Source organism: Zingiber officinale, chromosome 2A (assembly GCF_018446385.1).
Source record: "Zingiber officinale cultivar Zhangliang chromosome 2A, Zo_v1.1, whole genome shotgun sequence".
In the NCBI taxonomy this organism is placed as follows: domain Eukaryota; kingdom Viridiplantae; phylum Streptophyta; class Magnoliopsida; order Zingiberales; family Zingiberaceae; genus Zingiber; species Zingiber officinale.
Window position 1 is genome coordinate 128685001 of NC_055988.1, and position 20070 is coordinate 128705070.

Genomic DNA, 20070 nt, shown 5'->3' on the forward strand with positions numbered 1-20070 from the left:
CGAACGCATGGACGAACCGAGCGTAAACTTTCTCAACAAATTTCTCCGAGCGGATGAAGTTCTGTTGCATGACAGTAAATCAATTAGGCTCGGCCTCCTGATATTCTTTGAGGGCAGCTCGGGAAGCCTCCAGTGCGTCTTGAAAGGTCTTCAGGGAAGCCTGGAGAGCGATCACCTCCGTCGAGCGGCCAGCCTTCTCGGCGGTAAGTAGATCAGTCAACTCCTTGACCTTCAGCTCGAGCGCTCAAGCCTCGACATTCTTTGCCTCCAGGTCGGTGACGACCCTATTCTTCCTGGAGGTAGCCAAGTCGATCTTTTTGTCATAAGTCTTCACTTGGGCCTCGAGCCGGTCCACCATAGTTTGCAGGCCCGAAGATTTGTGATGCTCGACCTCCAACAATTTCTTGGTCTTGTCCAGATCCGCCTTCAGCTCGGCGTAAGAGGGGCCCTGAGGGGGAGCTCCACCAGAAACTTTGAGTTTCTTGAACTCCTCCTCCAAAGACGCCAGGCGGTTGCATACCGCTATGCTCTCCACCCAGTACTGCAACCAGGTCAGAAGGGAAAAAGTCAGTACCGAACGGAGAGAAAAAATGAAGGTTACGGTAAGAGTTACCCCGGTGGCTTGTTGCAGATGGTTGTTGCCGAGCAGCCCCGGGGGCATCAGGGCAATACGCGCCCGAGCGTCCTCCCAGACCTTCGCCAGCGGTCCCCGAATGGTTATTTAGTGCTCGGGGCTCATCAGACTTTCGGCCGCCTACAGATATTCCTCCGTCGATAGGTGGAGTATGGCCTTGATCATCCTGCGCCCGCCCGGTGCAGACTAAGCAAACGCTGAAGGGGCAGAGGACTAGCCGATCGGCTCGGAGTGAATGAGAGATCGCGTGCTTGTCCGGGGGGCAGGAGGAAGTGAGCTAAGGGGTTGAGCAGCGATGGGATCGGAAGGCCAATCACCTTGAGATGGGGTCCGGTCGGAAGATAGCGCTTCCACAGTCGCCGGAGCCAATAGAGGAGGATCATCCATCTGCTCGGACACGTGTACGGCTGAGGTGGCCGAGTGGGTCGGTGTGCCCGTTCGGCGGCGTTTACGTCCAACCAACGAAAGTTCATCACCGAAAGACCCGGTTTCCTCGAGTCGAGTGGCCGGTTGAGTACCCGACGGAGCGGTCTCTCCTACTACTTCGGTGGTGACAGTGACAGCGGCTGAAGCGTCACCCGCCGTCTGCGACTCTTCGCTCTCGCCTTCATGAGAGCCAACTGGGGCGATGCCGAGTCTCTCCGCCTCCTGCGCGGCAGCCGCCTCTATCTCGGCAGCCTTGCGCTTCAGCATACCGAGCACCACCGATTTCATCATGGTCGCAGCTGCAAGAAAGAGAAAAGAAATCAGTTAGACCCAAAGAAAAGGAGAGAAATATATTTCTTATCAGGGTCGTTCGGAAGCCACATTCGGATCAGACTTAAGCTGAACAGGTACAACATCCCCTCGAGCAGCAGCTTGTGGATGTCTAATTTCAGGTCGGCCAACAGGTTAGCCGCGTGGAGAAAAGCGGGCTCGGTCCTATACCTTTTCAGATCGGGGGGAGGCAGCAACGAAGTTTGCCATTGAGTTTGGAAAGATGGAGACTCGAGAAGACTCAAAAAGAAAAAATAGTCTCTCCAGTGCTTATTGGAGGTAGGCATCTTGTCAAAAAAAATCAAGCCGATCCGAGATTGAAACAAGAAGGTGCCTACCTCAGACTTCTTGGGATAGTAAAAATAGTGAAAAATCTGAGGCTTGAGGGGGATGTTGTGCACTCGGAAGAGCACAACTACGCCACACAGTAGCCTAAAGGAGTTGGGCACGAGCTGGTCGAGCGGAATGCGAAAGTAGTTACACAATTCTATGATGAATGGGTGGATTGGAAACCTAAGGCCAGCTACGAATTGGTCGCGGAAGAAGGTAACAGTGTCGGCCGGCGGATCATGAGGTCAGTCGGACGACTCGGTCAGGGTGAGCTTGTGGTCAGCAGGGATGTCATATGCGTTGATCAGATTAAAGGCATCTCCTGAGTCAAACCGACTCTCCATGGCGTGATACCAAAGGCCGGGAGGGGGGGGGGGGGCAGAAGAACTGGCCATGATAGGAAAATGAAAACACAAAAAGTTCATCAAAAAGATTAACGAAGAGAGCAATGATAGAGGCAACGCCAAGGAAAGCAAAGAAGCAAACGCGAAAACACGCGAAGGGGATCAAAGAGCTTACAAAAGGAAACCTGGGAGGAGGATAGAGGATCGCCAGAACGCTGGAGGCTGAGGAAGACGACGAAGCACGCGGAGGCAGTAACGATGGAATAGAAGTCGGCTCCGATGCTTTATAAACATAGGGCTCGGTCAACCTCAACCGTCCGATCCAGGTCACAAGGATCGAAGTTGACATCCAACTGTTGAATTCAAATCATCGCCTGTCCCATCGGAGCTGACGCCCTCGCCGTACGATGACTGCGGTGGCGCCACGTGGCAACAAGTTAGAGGGCGACATTTAATGAATGCCATTACGCGGGCGTGGGCGCATACTCGACCTTAATGGCAGGGATTTGCATGAATTCCGAGGAGATCCTGAAGATGTCAGCGTTAATCACCCTCGGGTTGATAAGGCACTCAGCGGCAAGCAAAACTTTTCAAGGCCCGGCGGGTAGGCCGCCGAGCGGTTGCTTGGAACCCTCACAGTGCCCGAACGGAGATGCACTTACCTCAGTGGTCAGGTGGCCGCTACACCACCAAACTAGTAGTCCAGTCAGTCGGACTTTCAACCTCCTTCGACTAGACTTGAGGGGAAGGTACGTGATCCGGTGGTGAAGGAGGGGGTCCGGCCGTACAGTGGTCAATGACACATGGAAGTCAAAGTCAAGATGGACAGCCCAATGTTCTGGCCGAGCGGGGAGGTCACCTCGACGATCGACCGTGATAGCGCCCAGGCCGGCGCGAAGACAGGTTGATCGTAGGTCGGGTTTCCGATGCTCAGGGGTTCTCGTATAAAAGAGTCGATGCGCCGAGCGACATGTCCGCTCGGCCGAGTTACCGAACAACTAAGGTTGCATGCCCGTCCGAGTATGCGACCGAGCAGCTCTCCCGCTCGGCCTAGTAATGGACAAGAGACAGAAGAGGACAAAATGGACAGCTGGCGATATCCTTCTCGAGACATGCGTCGTCGACAGACAGCATGGTCGACGACCAGACCAAATAGAAGATCGTACGGTAGAAGTTTCCACTGTCATGTCAGAGATATGCTCGGACGGTTGCGGTATGGCATCAAACGCACTATTCTGGCACGCCCATTTTGAGGTATGCTTGGGGGAGCGACCCCTTTCCAGCCCGGCTTTGTTACAAGTTCGTCGGAGGTCCACGTCATCTGGGAAGTCATCCGAGGATGGCATAGAGCGCCACGTCCCCAGCGTCCGTCAACTCGATTCTCGGACAAGATCAAGCACCATACAGGAGAGAGAAGAGAATTGCATTCAGATGAGAGAGAAAAAAACATTCTTAGTCACGTCTACACATCCACGTTGAATGTCGTCCATTGTTGTGCAAGATAAATTGTGCAAGGTATTATTATTTTATATATATTTATAATGCAAGTATTCAATTATTCAAATCAATTAATTCTAGAGATGATCAATCCGTCCGCAAATAAATTTTCCATCAACCACTAAAGTAATTCAGGAAGCGCAAATAGGTCCTGGTAAACGGCCTAGCATCACGAGTGATTTGAACACTGCAGTCATATGAGGTGTCCTGCATGAGTGTTAAACCCTCGTTACATAAGAGTTCATCCTACCTCTTACCATCGCACGTGTCCCAAGGACAATCTTAACTTTATATATAGTTCAGCTCCAACCACCAATTAACCTCTATAATAACCTCAACTTACCCTAAACCTTGAATTCTAATAACCTCAACTTACTCTAAACAGTCTTCCTTTCTTTTCTTTAAGGGTACATATCCATTTAGCATTGATTGATCATGAATTTTCTTGGGTAAAAATCAAAAGGGCATTCCTTTTTGATTGGAATCATTAAAAGAACATCTAATCCCATCACTATATATATTTTACCCTGTACAATGGTGGACAACATCTAATATGGATGATATGTCACAGTTAAGAATGATTTTTTTATTTTTCTCTCTTATCTACCTGCAATTCTATTCTCTCTCCTGCATGTAAGGTGGTGATGATTTTTACAAAGCAGTAACAGCGCTGGTACTAATCTTTAAAGACCAACACCAGCATTGGTTTGAAACCAATACTAACCAGCATCACGTTAGTGCTGGTCTTAAAGATTAGCACTGTGTTGGTCTTAAAGACCAGCACCAATGTTGGTGATGATCTTTAAAGATCAGCACCAAACCAGCACCAATCTGATGCTGATTTGTGCAAACTAGCACTACCGTTGGTGTTTATTTGCATAAATCAACACCAATGTGATGATGGCTGGTGCTGATTTCAAACCAATGTTGGTGCTAGTCTTTAAATATCAGCACCAAGGCTAGTGCTGATCTTTAAAAACTAACATCAATGCTAGTGATGGTTTATAGAAATCGACACTATATAGGAGAGAGAAAAGAATTGCAAGCAGGTGAGAGAGAGAAATAAAAAAATCATTCTTGGTCGCGTCAGAGCATCCACATTGGATGTCGCCCATCATTGTGCAAGATAAGTTGTGCAGGGTATTATTGTTTTATATATATTCATAATGCAAGTATCCAGTTATTCAAATAAATTAATTCTAGAGATGATCAATCCGTTCGTAAATAAATTTTCCATCAGCCACTAAAATAAATTCAGGAGCAAATAGGTCCTGGTGAATGTGTAGGATTAAGTCCACATGGGTGAACTAGATCCAATTGAGTCCACATAGGTGGACTTAATCTCCATAAGGTTGGGCTTACACTTGATTAACACACACACAACTAATTGTCATTAAAGTAACTAAACCCAATTAAGTGACTAATGCTTCAAGCATATAAAGAGGATTTGGATTAAATAGATGTGGATTTAATGTGTAGATCTAATAACCTGGTTCATTAACATTGATGGACTGTTAATGAGACATGGTCTTTTATGGTGGATAGTCCCCATAGGTTGGGTTAGGTATAAAAGGGAAGAGATAAAGTTCATTAGTGAATGCTGAACCTTGCTCTCCTCTTCTAGATTCTTCTCCCCCATTAAGAAGGAACGTGTTCGCTATCTCAATCCTGTGGAAGACATCCACTATGCTTGCGGGATACTACGACGACAAGTAAGAGGCCATAGTATAGCAATGGATTCAGGTTAGCAATTCATGAGCTATTGTCTCGTTTTCTATTGTTCTTTAGAGATTGATAGAAGTTAGATCCTGTTGTAGATATATTTTTTAGTTTGTATATGATGCATTGTAATCTAACAATTGATATCAAAGCTTAAGATTGCTTATTATCAGTTTTTAAGGCGTAAGGATTATTTTTCAACGTTTTGGCACAAATACATCAATTTTTGCATTTGATTCCATATAAATGAGTGAAATTGATGTATATTGTTGAATGTAGTATGGATAGATTAGGATTTAACCTTTGAATTGAGTTTTTCGCATTATTTACGAAGAATGAGATTGGCGACACGATTTTAGGGTAGAAAACCGCATTTCAGAAATGGGTGTTTTCTGATATCAATTGATTGGGAAGGTTCCTAATCGATTGAAGTCGCGGATTCATAAATTGAATCGTCTTGAATCGATCCGTTGATCGATTGGTGTTTACCAATCGATTGGCGTAAGGTTTGATCGATTAGGATGCTCAAGTTCTCGAACAGAAGAGTCTAGAATTGATCAGTTGATCGATTGGTGTTTACCAATCGATCATAATGAGGAATCAATCGATTCAGACTGCTAATCACGATAAGAATTCAAAGGAAAGCTTCTAGATCGATCGACTGATCGATTGGGTCACCAATCGATCAATCAATCGATTGAAGGTTACAAGAATCAAACAGAAAACCTCTGGATCGATCGGCTGATCGATTGGGTCATCAATCGATCAATCAATCGATTGAAGGTTGCAAGAATCAAACAGAAAGTCTCTGGATCGATCGGCTGATCGATTGGGATCACCAATCGATTAGACAATCGATTGATGTTCATGAAAAATAAATAGAAAGTTTTTGAATCGATCAACTGATCGATTAGGGGTTTACCAATCGATCATCCAATCGAATGAAAATCATAAGAATTCAACATAGAGCTTCTGGATCTATTGGCTAATCGATTGGGGTTCACTAATCGATCAACCAATCGATTAGAGTTCGCTGGGCTATCCACAAAAGGTTTCTGAATAGATCAGCCATTCTATTGGCATTGGTCAATCGATCAGCAGATCGATTGAGGTGGATGAATAAGCAAATAGAAGCTTTCTAGATTGATCAGTGGATCGATTTATGTATGTTCAATCGATTGACACACGTGTGAATTGATTCACATTCATTCTTGATCGATTGATAACTGAATTTAGCTCAGTTTTCAGCAATTTCTTCCTAGATTCTTCTTTACTCTTGCTACCTAATTGAACCTATATAATCGCCAAAGCGAGAACTATTGGGGAGGCTAGGAGTATTAGTGTAGAGGGATATATATCCATGATAAGGGTAATTGTCCCAAAGGAAAATCATTCTTATGTCGGATATGTATTTAAGAAAGCTCACAAATTAAGTTAAACTTCTTGATCATGCACATGATGTGTCGGCCCAAAAGAAGGGGCACTGTGTGGCCGATTGGAAGCATTGTGAGTGATGCTAGGAAACATAAGCTAACTAAAGGAAACTCGTGAATAAAGTATCATTCGCATAATGCGTCAGACCAAAGGAAGGTGAGTTATGTGGCAGATGAAGATGATCATGAGTTATTTAGAAAGCACCAATAGCAAGTTACAATTTAGTCCAAAAACTTAATGTAATGTTGCACTAGATATCTCTATGTATGCCCATATAGTTGCATGTTTTTATTTGTTGCATTTTGTTATTGCACAAGATACATGCCTTGTTTGTTAAATTGAGCTATGTTCTTTGCTTTTGTTTTTGTAGTATTCTCAATGTCTGCTAATTTGAACAACATTCCAGTGCTTACTGGCACAAACTTTGGACAATAGAAAGAGCATATTACGATTTTATTGGGCTACATGGATCTGGACTATGCCTTTAGGCATGATCGCCTTGCACCTTTAACCGATGATTTAACTGCGAAACAAAAGGTAAACTTTGACAAGTGGGAGAGATCTAATCGCATGAGTCTGATGATTATGAGAATGTCAATACTAGAATCACTAAGGGGTTCAATAACTGAGAAGGAGAATACTAAAACCTTCCTTAAGGAATTAGCGGACCGATTCACCTCAAACGAAAAGGTCGAGACTACTACACTTCTCATGGAGTTAATGTCCATGCGGTACACAGGGAAGGGTAACATTAGGGAGTACATCATGGAGATATCTAACATGGTTACAAGGCTTAAGGCACTAAAGTTAGACATATATAAAAGTGTCCTTGTGAACCTTATCTTGATCTCCCTGCCTACACAGTTCACTCCTTTTAAGATTAGTTATAATACTCAAAAGGAGAAATAGACACTAAATGAGCTCATAGCTCAGTATGTACAGGAAGAAGAGAGATTAAGAGGTGGCATATCTCAAAGTGCTCACTATGCATCATCATCTCAATATTTGAATAATAAAAAGAAGAAGAATAATAGTAAAAGTAAGGGTAAACAACTTGCAGTGGCTGGGGCTTCAGGACATAAAGTGCAAAAGCAACAAGATTCAGATCCAACTTATTTTTTTGTAAATAGAAAGGTCATCTGAAGAAGGATTGCCCCAGATATGCTAACTGGCATGCTAAAAAAAATATACTTCTCGACTTTGTTAGTTCAGAAATCAATCTAACTACTGTACCTAATAGAAAGGTCATCTGAAGAAGGATTGCCCCAGATATGCTAACTGGCATGCTAAAAAAAATATACTTCTCGACTTTGTTAGTTCAGAAATCAATCTAACTACTGTACCTAATAACACTTGGTAGATAGATACTGGTGCAACTACTCACATAAGTGTAACTATGCAGGGTTTCCTCATGAGCTGAATGTCAATTGATGCTGAAAGATTCATCTATACCAGAACGGGCAAGAAGGCAAAAGTAGAGGCAATAGGTACTTAGCTTGTAGAGTTTGTTTAGGGAACAATGTACTTTTAAATTTGGAAAATACTTTTGTAGTGTCGTCTTTTAAACGGAACTTAATTTCTATTTCATGCTTCGACAAATCCGGATACACTTGTTCATTTGGAAATGGAAAATTTAGTATTTTTCAAAATTCTATCTTGTGTGGTACTGGTTCCTTGATTGACAAGCTATATAGATTGGATATTGAAACTCATATGGATAATTTTGTGATACATAGTATATGTGTGAAGCGTGGTATGACAAATGAGAATTCATCCATATTGTGGTATAGGCGTTTAGGGCATATCTCTAAACAAAACCTAGAAAGGTTAATGTCACTAACAATTCTCAATTCCCTTGATATGTCAGATTTTGGAATCTGCATTGAGTGCATCAAGGGGAAAACAACTAAAAAAGTAATAAGGGTTCAAGGTGGAGTGATGGAGATTTAGAGCTTATACATACAGATATATATGAATCATTCCCTAAGGATTCTTGGAATAGTCAATCATACCTTATAAGCTTTATAGATGATTATTCCCGATATGGATACTTGTACCTTATTCATGAGAAGTTACAATCCCCAGACATGTTCAAAACCTTCAAAGCCAAAGTTGAAAATCAACTTGGTAAGAAGATTAAGGCAGTAAGATCAGACTGTGGTGATGAATACTATGGTAGGTCTGACGGATCTGATGAACAATGTCCTAGGCCATTTGTGGATTATCTTATTGAGTGCGGTATCATGGCGCAATACACCATGCCTGGGACACCTCAGTAAAATAGTGTAACAGAGCGATGAAACCGAATCCTTAAGGACATGGTGAGAAGTATGTTTACATTTTCTTCTCTACTAGAGTCTTTGTGGAGTGAAGCATTCAAGACTGCAGTTTACCTACTCAATAGAGTTCCTAATAAGGCAATAACAAAAATCTCATACGAGTTATAAACAGGTAGAGCACCTAGTCTTAGGCATCTACATGTCTGGGGTTGTCTAGCTGAAGCTAGGCTTATAGGCCTAACGAAAAGAAATTGGACTCCAGAACTGTTAGTTGTCATTTTGTAGGATACTCTGAAAACTCAAGAGGTTTCAAGTTCTATAACCCCTTGAGTAGATCCTTTTTCAAGACAGGTAATGCTAAATTCATTGAGAATGGTAGGAGTGATAAAGCAAGGGAAATATCATTTGAGAAGAACATTAACGATCCTAATATGGTAACTACTGATACAGTGGGTAGTGAAATGGTTACCGTTCCACATATAGTTGAAGTTGTACAATCGGAAGGGGTAGTTGACCATGATATTTCTATGTCACCTCCAACACTTGGAACGTGCGTCATCTCAAATAGAGGTATTCTCTCCTATTGTTGAGAATGACTCTCAACCATCTCAAGATCAAGTGCCAATAAGAAGACCCATTAAAGAGAGGAGATCCATGATCTCTCGTGATTATATTTATCTCCAAAAACATGAATTTGACATTGGGTTGGAAGATGATCCCACATCTTTCCAAGAAGTTAAACAATGCCCTCATCTGAAAAAATGGATCAATGTCATGAAGGGAGAGATGAAGTCTATGGTGAACAACGCGTTTGGGAACTTGTAGAATTGCCTGAAGGTGTGAAATTCGTTGGTTGTAAATGGATATTTAAAACCAAACGAATTATGCTCCCAGCAATACTCCGATGGCAAAGGGTGATAAACTTAGCTTACAATAATGTCCATATCATGAACTTGAGATCAAGGAAATGCAGCAATTCCCCTATGCATCAGCAGTAGGGAGTTTGATATACTTAGGTATGTACACGTCCGGATCTTGCGTACATTATGGAGATATTGGGTAGATATTTGAGTAACCCTGGACCAGTGCATTAGCAAGTTGTAAAGAGGGTTATGCGGTATCTGTAAAGAACGAAGGATTACATGTTCACTTATCAGAGATCGAGTCATCTGGAGATCATTGAATATTCAGACTATGATTTTACTGGATGCTTGGATAGCAAGAGGTCTACCTCAGGTTATATCTTCATATTGGCGGAATTGACTATATCATATGAAAGCGTCAAACAGAGCTAATAGCCACTTCCACTATAGAGGTAGAGTTTATAGCCTGCTATGAAGCTTCCAACCACAGGATATGGATGTGGAATCTTATCACAGGATTACAGATTATTGGGGGCATTGACAGACCATTGAGGATCAACTGTGATAACAAAGCTGCAGAATTATATTCTAAGAACAACCCCAGTTTGTTAAAATCTAAATACATCGACATAAAATTTTTGGCGGTTAAAGAAAGAATTCAAAGTGGACAAATATTGATAGAGCATATAAGACAGATTTCATATTAGTGGATCCACTCACCAAGGGTTGGCCACCTAAGGTGTTTCATCAGCATGTGCTGAATATGGGGGTTCTTCCTTTTGATGAAGTACTCATTATGTAGGAATCTGTATTTTGTGTGATGCTCTATGTTCATGAACACAAAATTTTTGCTTGTTGTATATACTGTAATTTTTCTTATATGTGTGCATGATTTTAACTTACTTTAACATATGAATATTATATTTACTATTGCAGTTTTACATTTGGTTGTTGTAAATATGATGTAGACTCCATTTAGAGTCATAAAGTTGAATCATAATTTACCATTGCAATTTAGTATAAGGTTCTAATAAATATGATTTGGATTCGTTTGGGTCATAAAAAGGACTTATTGAGAATGAGCACATGTAGATCATATTTTGTATCATTCTTGTACTACACATCCACATTGATTTATGTCGTTAATGATATTAATACTGTGATTACTATTAGGTTTTGTTATAGTTATAGTAGCTATGACTTCTTTAGTCCTGTACTAATTGATTTAATGGATGAGATTGTTTAAAGGGGTATTTAACCGATAAAATTTGGCATGTGGAGCTCAACTTAGGGGTTGCATGGTGTATAAGGAATCTAAGTATAATCCAAGTGGGAGATTGTAGGATTAAGTCCACATGGATGGAATATATCCAATTGAGTCCATATGGGTGGACTTAATCTCCATAAGGTTGGGCTTACACTTGATTAACACACACACACATAACTAATTGTCATTAAAGTAACTAAACTCAATTAAGTGATCTAATGTTTCAAGCATATAAAGAGGGTTTGGATTAAATGGATGTAGATTTAATGTGTAAATTCAATAACCCGGTTCATTAACATTAATGGGTTGTTAATGAGACATGAGCTTTTATAGTGGATAGTCCCCATAGGTTGGACCAGGTATAAAAGGGAAGAGATAAGGCTCATTAGGGCATGTTGAACCTTGCTCTCCTCTTCTAGCTTCTTCTCCCCCATTGAGAAGGATTGCGTTCGCTGGCTCAATCTAGTGGAAGACATTCGTTGCGCTTGCAGGATACTACGGCGACAAGTAAAAGGTCATAGCATAGCAATGGATTTAGGTCAGCAATTCATGAGCTATTATCTCATTTTTTTATTATGCTTTAGAGATTAATAGAAGCTAAATCCTGTTGTAGATACATCCTTTAGTTTGTATATGATATATTGTAATATAACAGAACGGCCTAGCATCACGAGTGATTTGAACATTGCAATCATATGAGGTGCCTTACATGAGTGTTAAACCCTCATTACATAAATGTTCATCCAACCTCTTACCTTCACACCGTGCCCCAAGGACAATATTAACTTTATATATGGATAGAGATAAAGTTGTCAATTTATAGTTGAGCTCCAACCACCAACCTCTATAATAACCTCAACTTGCCCTAAACCTTAAACTCTAATAACCTCAACTTACTCTAAACACTCTTCCTTTCTTTTCTTTAAGGGTACATATCCATCTAGCATTGATTAATCATAAATTTTCTTGGGTAAAAATCAAAAGGACATTCCCTTTTTATTGGAATCATAAAAGAACATCTAATCCCATCACTATATATATTTTACTCTCTGAAACTATTTTTATTTTTTATATTTTTATAGTAGTTACGAGATTATAATTACTATGCAATTATAATAACTATAATTATATAACTATTATATAATTATAGTGATTTTCTACCTACTACAATTACACCGTTATGATAGTCACAAGACCGTAGATTCTACAATATAATGCATAATGTTAATTGGTGTTATCAGAAATAAAATACTAATTATGATTTGTAACTAATATAATATAATATTGACAAATGTTAATTAGTGTTGACTAATATTGATAAGAGATAAAAGCGCTCATATTATGTAATTATTATATCACATTGTTATTAATTTTGATAAGAATTAGAGTGTTGCTATAATATAATATTGACCAATATTAATTAGAGATAACTGTCCATATTGTATGCATGGACTATGTATTATAGTTATTAACCCGAGGTCATGATGTCGTGGTAGGATATCCAAGTTGTCTCTTAAGTACCAGTGATTCGAACTCTAGCTACGGTGTATTTGTAAGATTTTTTCCTCCTAATGAGAGGCATAATTAAAGGATGTTGAGCTTCTGGCCTGGCCGCCACGTGCATTTCTCGATTTATCCTGGTGGCCGATAGAAAACTACCGTAGAATCGGGTCGGTCACCCTAGGCTCGATGTGATTAGTATTAATTAAATTATATCTATGTTATAGTAATTATAAAATTGTATATGTTATAATTATATATAATTGTATAGTAGCTATTGGATTGTAATTATTATAATTATAACAGTTACGAACGTGTAGATATTATACTATTGTCAAAAGTAAAGATAGTAATGACACTGAATAGATCAGTTCTTCTAATAATAAATGAAAAAAAAGGGTGTTATTCTGATTATCTTATTATTTTATTAAAAATCTTCCCTCTTTACTAACTAACTTTGGTGAAGTCTAAAATGAATTTACGTTAATATCCTTTTTTTCTATTCACACTAAAAATAATTTCAAGATTTATTGATAATTTCACAAGTGAAACAATCAGTGATCTAGAGTTCAAGAATCGGCTGCGGCATATTATTATGAATTTTTCTCATCATTAATTTTCTCTGGTTATTTTATATAAAAAAAATATAGTTCTATTTAGTCTCACATCTTAGAATTGAATTAACAACACTATGATCAAAGAAGTTTCTATAAATATTTTAGGCCAACAATGTTAAAAAAATATACTTTTCTTAGGTTTTTTTACTAAGATAAGTATAATATTAAATTAAATTAATTTTTTTCATAGGGAAGTCGTAAGGGTGAGACTCGAAAATTTAAACAATTCGGATTTTCAAAGACCCAAGTAATTCAAATTTTCAAAAATCAGGTACTTTATCCTAATGACTCTACTTTAGTATTTTAATACTAAAATATTTTAATTAATATAATTTTATTATAAAATGTCAATATAATTTTAATATATTATATTATACCCGCATTGCGTATGCACGATCACTAGTTCTCTCGTAAAAAACAAGGATGCCTTCTGAATTTTTATCCAATTTTCATTGGCTTGCATGTCAAAAGAATTTTGTCAGAGAATCATAGAAATTATCAGCTTTGTTTAAGCGATATACATTCGAGGGAATTTTGTCAAAAAAAAAAAAAAAAAAAAAAAAGAAACATAACCCTTTTTTCCCGTGCTTTAATAGAGATCGGAGAAGTTGGTGGCGTCGGTGAGGTAACGGCAGAGGAGAATGCGATCATGGCAGCGGTGAGTTGCTACAACGACACTGCTATGAAATAAAGATATTTTCTTTATGAGAAATAAGATAACCGGGACGTTGTTTTGAGTGTTTTAATATCTTGTGAATGACACTGTTCAAGTGATGTAAATTTGTTCTTAATATTATGTTGACAGTTTGTGTTTGTTGTCTAATACTGTTTGTTAGCAATCCATTTGCTAGACCAATAAACATAGAGATCTAGTGTCAAATGAAGATAATCTGAATTATAAATCCAAAACATAACCAATTATGTGGACTTGTAAAACTTATAATATTACTTAATATATTTGAAATCAGTACAATATAACATTCTTTTCTCTCTTTTTTTAACTTGTGGGATGATTGAGCAGCCTCCTTCATGATAAAACCATTCCAACCTACAAAAAAAGAAAAAAATAGAAATAATGGCATAACTAGTATGGATCGAGAAAAAAAAATAAAGAAGCCGCTAACAAAGTAGAAATTGCAGCTAAAAGTAAAGAACAATCAAATCCAACCACATTAGAAGGCATTTGTTGTGCCAATTCATCAAGGGCCATCAGCTGGGAAGAAAAAAGAAAACGGGTTATCGCCATTTACACCCTGCTTATTGAAACTTTTTACAAAAAAAAGGGAGAGTACCTATCCAATGATATACTGAAATTGTATAGCATTCATTACTCAATGTTAAAGACAAATTTTTTACTTCGGTTGAGCATAAACTTACTTGGGGTTGATAGTATGTTTCCGTAGGACATTTGTTCGTAGCTGCCCGAAGACTTTGAACTGTCATTTGAACGATATGCACCTTGTGTTTGATTCAGTGGAGATGCCAGAAAATGACCTTCTGCGTCCAGTTGCATATAGTTACTGATGCCGACAAGCATGCATTCTTGGTGGTAGTTGTTGGGTCTCGGTTTCTTTTCATCTGGGGATTCCTCATCTGCCTCAACTTCAGATTCAGTATTACTTACTAAAGCAACCATCTGCTTTCGCTTCAGCCGTGCCCTCCTATTCTGGAACCAATTATAGACATTAGATTCTGAGATCTGACCGTGTTGAGATAGCTCAGTTGTTATTTGCTTTATTTTCTGTTTGCTTGGAGTCCCATTGCCTTCATTAAACATAGCCTCGAGAAGCCGTAGCTGCATAGTCGTTGGAGTCCATCGCTGCCGAGCAGTGATTTTCTGACTAGTGGATGCCATCAGGGGATCACCATAGAGGTTTCCAAGCCGCATTCCTAAAACAGCCACCAATAAGCATATGAAGCTAAATAAACTAGAGCAACAGATTATTGTTCATATAAATCTGAAATGCAGTTATAGTAACAATTAAATCTTGTAGTTGTCGGTCCTTGTGACTTTTTCAGGAAATGATCAACAATATAGAAGCGAATATTAACTCAAAATTTATACAATACATGGGATCGTAACCCCTATATATAGATTATTAACACAACTTATTTTTCGTACAATAACAACATTTTCATTAAAAACTCTACATTATTATAACACATAATTTATGGAATCATGATCCCATGATTTATAGAGTATTTTTAACCTATTTTTAGGAATAAACATCATTCTCAGCTTGGATGCATTAAATTACTTGCATCTCTTTAGTAAGTATATCAACAAGTTGTCCATGTGTAGATATGTAAAGGGTACAAACCAACATGCTCTTTAATTTCTCCTTTATGAAGTATCTCTCAATGTCAATGTGTTTCGTTTGATCATCTTGTAACATAATGTCAGCTGTGTTAATTGCAGACTTTTATCCTAATGATACGAGACACGTGGAAATACTAATATCTATTGTTTATTACTCTTTTTCGGACTTTAACTTTTACTCTATAAAAATTAGAGTTGACCAAGATTGAATGTTGGATTACTTAGAGACCTCGTCGTGAGTCTGCATAAGAAGTCCCTTTAATCCTTTACACAACTCCTAAATGGATTTCCCAATAGTAATCCAATCTAATTCTAGATGGAGTTACACAATTTTAGTAGTGGCAGTGAAAAATAATTAAGAATTCTTGATACTCTTTAGTGCAATCTCTTCTCCAATCCTAGGAGAAAAATGGATTATCCTTTAGGAACCTCTAGATAATTTCAACATCAAATTTTCGTCGTTGTAAATCCAAGAATTGACTCTCACTATTTTTTTTCACAAGGTTACTTAACCATAAAGGTGCAATATCTGGTGGTTGACCTCCTATCGAGAGGTCAACCACTGACCCAACATAATTTACATTTGTATTTGGCTCTAACACCAAACCTCCATTTCTTTTAAATAGAATTTCTTGGTGTTCCTTTGAGATATTGTCATTCTCAGTGAGCTGCTTGAAGATGAGCTTCTTTTGGACTATGCATCACATTTATTACATATGATATGACCTCAATACATTCTCTTATCTACTGTGGCATCTTTCATTGGTTTGCATGTTTCTTTAAGGAAATCTTTAATATATTTTTGTTGGAAGATAAAAATATCTTACTTAAGAGTAAGCCACCTCAATCTCAAGGAAGTATACTTTGATTTCAAACACCTTTGCTAAATATTAACTAAGAAATTGTTTCTTCTTATCATCATTTCATGTCACTATTATATCATCAACATACACTAAGAGCGTAATGACTACCATTAAAGGATAGTGTTTAATAAACAATGCATGATCCCCTTAGTTTTATTTATATCCCATGGCAATCATAACTCTAACAAATCATGATTGCTTTAGTCCATATAAGACTTTCTTCAATTTACATACATATAGTTTGAGCATCCAAATTATCTCCATATAATGTTTTTCTTTAGTTCTCTATGCAAAATTGCATTCTTGACATCAAACTATTGTAACTCCCAACTATAATTAGTTGCTAATAATAGTAAAATTTCTAAAAGTATTCATTTTTGTAATTGAAGTAAAAGTCTCTAATAATCAATCTCATAGTTTTGAGTATAGTCCTTAGCTACAAGTCTTGTCATATAACTCTCTATTAGTCCATCCTCTCTATATTTCATTGAAAATTCTACACTATCATATCTCATAATCTATGAAATCATGATCCCATGATTTATGAAATATTTTAAACCTAATTTTTAGGAATATACATTATTACAAAATCATATTTGCCCACACAAGCTTCAAACTCAATTATTGTTTTGCTGAAACTAAGGTTCATAAATGATCAGTCAACAAAGAAAAATGTTGAAAGTTAATGTTGAAATGAATGATTATTTACTCCACTAGAGTACACAAACAATTCGGTCTGTACATTTTGTTCATCAACTTCATAGTTACAATTTATGAAAATTCTGTCTACAAAATCATTACTGTGTAATTCAATGTGTTGTTAATAGGGAGTAGATTAAACCCAATGCCTAATGTAAGACACTTCACAATTCCATCTCAAGCTAAAGCCAAAATTGGGAATCAAAAGAAACAAAAAAACACATAATTTTCATTTTTCTATTTGCTGTTTCATCTTCTGATATAGCACTATCACAGTTAACTCAAGAAATCGGGAAAAGCATAAATCTACAAGTATAAAGATGATAATTTTATAGAAATGCCTATAGCTGAAAATGTAGTTTCTCATTTTCGACTCCTACTGAACAAATAAATAAAAATACAAAAGGCAAATATAAAAACAATGTGAACCATCCATACATAAGGAGACGGAAAACTAGGATGGTCTATTCACAAGCACAAAATCAAATCAAGATAATTTTGAACATTGTTAATGCATAACACCAAGACCCATTTTTTTCTTTGTCCCACTCTCATGCTCATAAATTTTATATAGATGATTGCATTAAGTCATTTAACAGAACAAAGTCAATATGTGTAGCAACCAAAAGTTATAAGATCTATCATGATGCATTCCTTAACAAACAGAAACCTAATGCAACATTATCAGAGCATCTGAAAATAATAGTATATTCATGCAAGAAAAAACCAATTAGTTTTCTCTTTGTGCCACCCTCTTGGTCCATGGGCTTTCTTCTAGGTTCTCCTTCAGATCATTCTGGACAATTGCCTAGAATCTTTTCATTGTAAAAATATCTAGCTCGTAATCATCCCCATAAATAGAAAATCCTCATTACTTACTAATCTTCCGAGCCCTCTCAATCTCTTTCACTTTCACTTGTGTGGATCTCTAGCAAATTAGGCTTATTGAGCAACTTTGTGGAAATGAGCGCTGCTAATTAAGTTGTCAAAGTATTGCACAGATGAGTACTATTAGATAGTTGATACAATTACACAAAAAAAAAAAAAGAAGATAATATTGTTGTTCAATAACTTGCTAACCGACCAGAGTGTTTAAGAAACTTAAAAAAAATGCATCTTGTTGAATAAGGGTGAAGCCTTGTATCCTAAAATTAGTAATTTCAAAGGTGACATCCTCTAATATAAAGATAATAGACCACTGTACTTTGTCCTTGTGGGACTAATAGGGGTGAAGCATCCTAACTTCAAAAATCATCCTCATGTTATGTTATGTTAGGGTCCATTTCGTTCCAAAATGACCTTTCACTTGAGAGGACACCTTCTAAGATATATCGATACAATGGATCAGTGTACTTCTGTACACAACAATTAGGCCATCTACGAACATGAAATTTGCCACTCCAAGAAGTTCGTATCAAATAATTATCATAAGGTTATGCTAGAATTTATTGCAGCCATAGCATACATCAACCTTCATCTCTTTTTGTTTTGCCAAAGTAATGGAATCAACCAACTCAAATCACTCATGTTGAGGCTAAGATGCTATCAGCCCATCAGTTTTACATGGACAAGTCATTTGGGGAAGAAATAAATGTCTCCCCAATTCAACATGGTAACAGAGACAAGTTCTGTGAGAATGTGTCGAAGCTAGAATACTCCATGCCTGTTAGTTTTAGATGAACAAGTGGAGTTGTCCATCATTAGTTCAAATCGCATAGAATGCATTCTTCTAGCAAATCAAAGATGATATCCAGGCAACTTTGTGAAGCATCTTCCTCAATTATGTTATCCAAAAAAATTGTTGTTTACTAAACCAAAAGAAAAAGGGGAACTGAAGCTAAAAGTATGTACACAAGAAAATCTTAATTAATCGAAATGGATAATGAGATCGTAGGTTCAAAAACATCAATGCGCAAATAGTGTTATAGCAATTATTATCAACAAATGTCAATGATCATAAAATAAACAATAGCATAAATAAGCCGACAGAGAATATTCTTTTCCACATGAAGAAGAGCGGCTAACCGGCGACGGAGTCATGGTGAGCGGTGATGGCCTTGTGCATCTCGACTAGCTGCTCGCAAATGGTAGCGTATATGGCGATCTGACGGCGGAGGACCTCCAACTGCTCGTCCGTCATCACCTTCACGTAGAGAGCGCCTTCACCAATCCCTTCTCCACTTCCTCCTCCTCCTCCTCTCGCTTCCCCTGACTCATTGTTTCTCTCGCTTTCGCCACCATATGACGAAGAAGATGCCATCTCCCACGCCGCTCTCCGCGCCGCCTCCATCAAAATCCCATCTTTATCTCTCTCCCTCGTCAAGGACCCACCTTTCGGGCTTGCGGCTCTCGACGACGCCTCGCCGTTTAGATAACCGGGCAAAAGAGGGCAAAAAGCGGCGGTGCCTGTGGAAGAAAGGAAGAACTGGAAAAAGGAAAAAACAAAAAAAAGGAAAGAGCTTTGTTTCCTTGATCGCCAAAAGCAAGCGCTGCAACCGCAGAAGGAAAGCGAAGAGGCGGGGCGGAGAAGGGATTGGGAAGGAGGGGATCAAAGGAATTGGAAGGGGGATAGAAAAGGGATGCAAGAAGAGAAGTGGAGCGCTGGAGTGAGCAGAGAGCGACCTCAAGGAATGATGAAAACGACTGCTTTCACAGGCTCAGACAGTCGCACTGCTCGTAAGTCGTCGTTTCTCGTTGTGCTCAAAAATAAAAAATTAACAAAAAAAAAAACAGATTTTTAACAAAGAAAAATATTATTATTTTATTTTCATTTTTTACGTGTCAGGTCACATCATTCAATTTCAATGGCAATTCTAATTTTCATCATCATGCATGGTGAGCATTCAATCAAATTCATTGACCGCATCATTGCTAACTATTCTACGCACAAAAAAGTCGTTGGATTATGATATAATAATAAGGATGTTTGATTATTTTTTAAATATTCA

General features: G+C 38.3%; 1 protein-coding gene across 1 annotated transcript; it reads right to left on the reverse strand.

The window, feature by feature from the left end:
• Nucleotides 1–14110: 14110 nt before the first annotated feature.
• LOC122042304 (WUSCHEL-related homeobox 8-like) lies at nt 14111–19760 on the reverse strand. The gene is made up of 4 exons (XM_042602337.1): nt 19148–19760; nt 14618–15130; nt 14409–14453; nt 14111–14288 (listed from the first exon to the last, which is right to left on the reverse strand). The coding sequence occupies exons 1-3, from the start codon at nt 19410–19412 to the stop codon at nt 14440–14442; spliced, it is 792 nt and encodes a 263-aa protein (XP_042458271.1). The 5' UTR covers nt 19413–19760; the 3' UTR covers nt 14111–14288; nt 14409–14439.
• Between the last annotated feature and the right edge of the window lie 310 nt (nt 19761–20070).

Bases quoted from the DNA above. Each gene is read 5' to 3' on its own strand.
- LOC122042304 (XM_042602337.1), bottom strand. From the start codon at position 19,412: ATGGAGGCGGCGCGGAGAGCGGCGTGGGAGATGGCATCTTCTTCGTCA. The intron at 15,131-19,147 runs GTTAGCCGCTCT...TGGCTGTTTTAG, and splicing joins TCACCATGACTCCGTCGCCG to GAATGCGGCTTGGAAACCTC.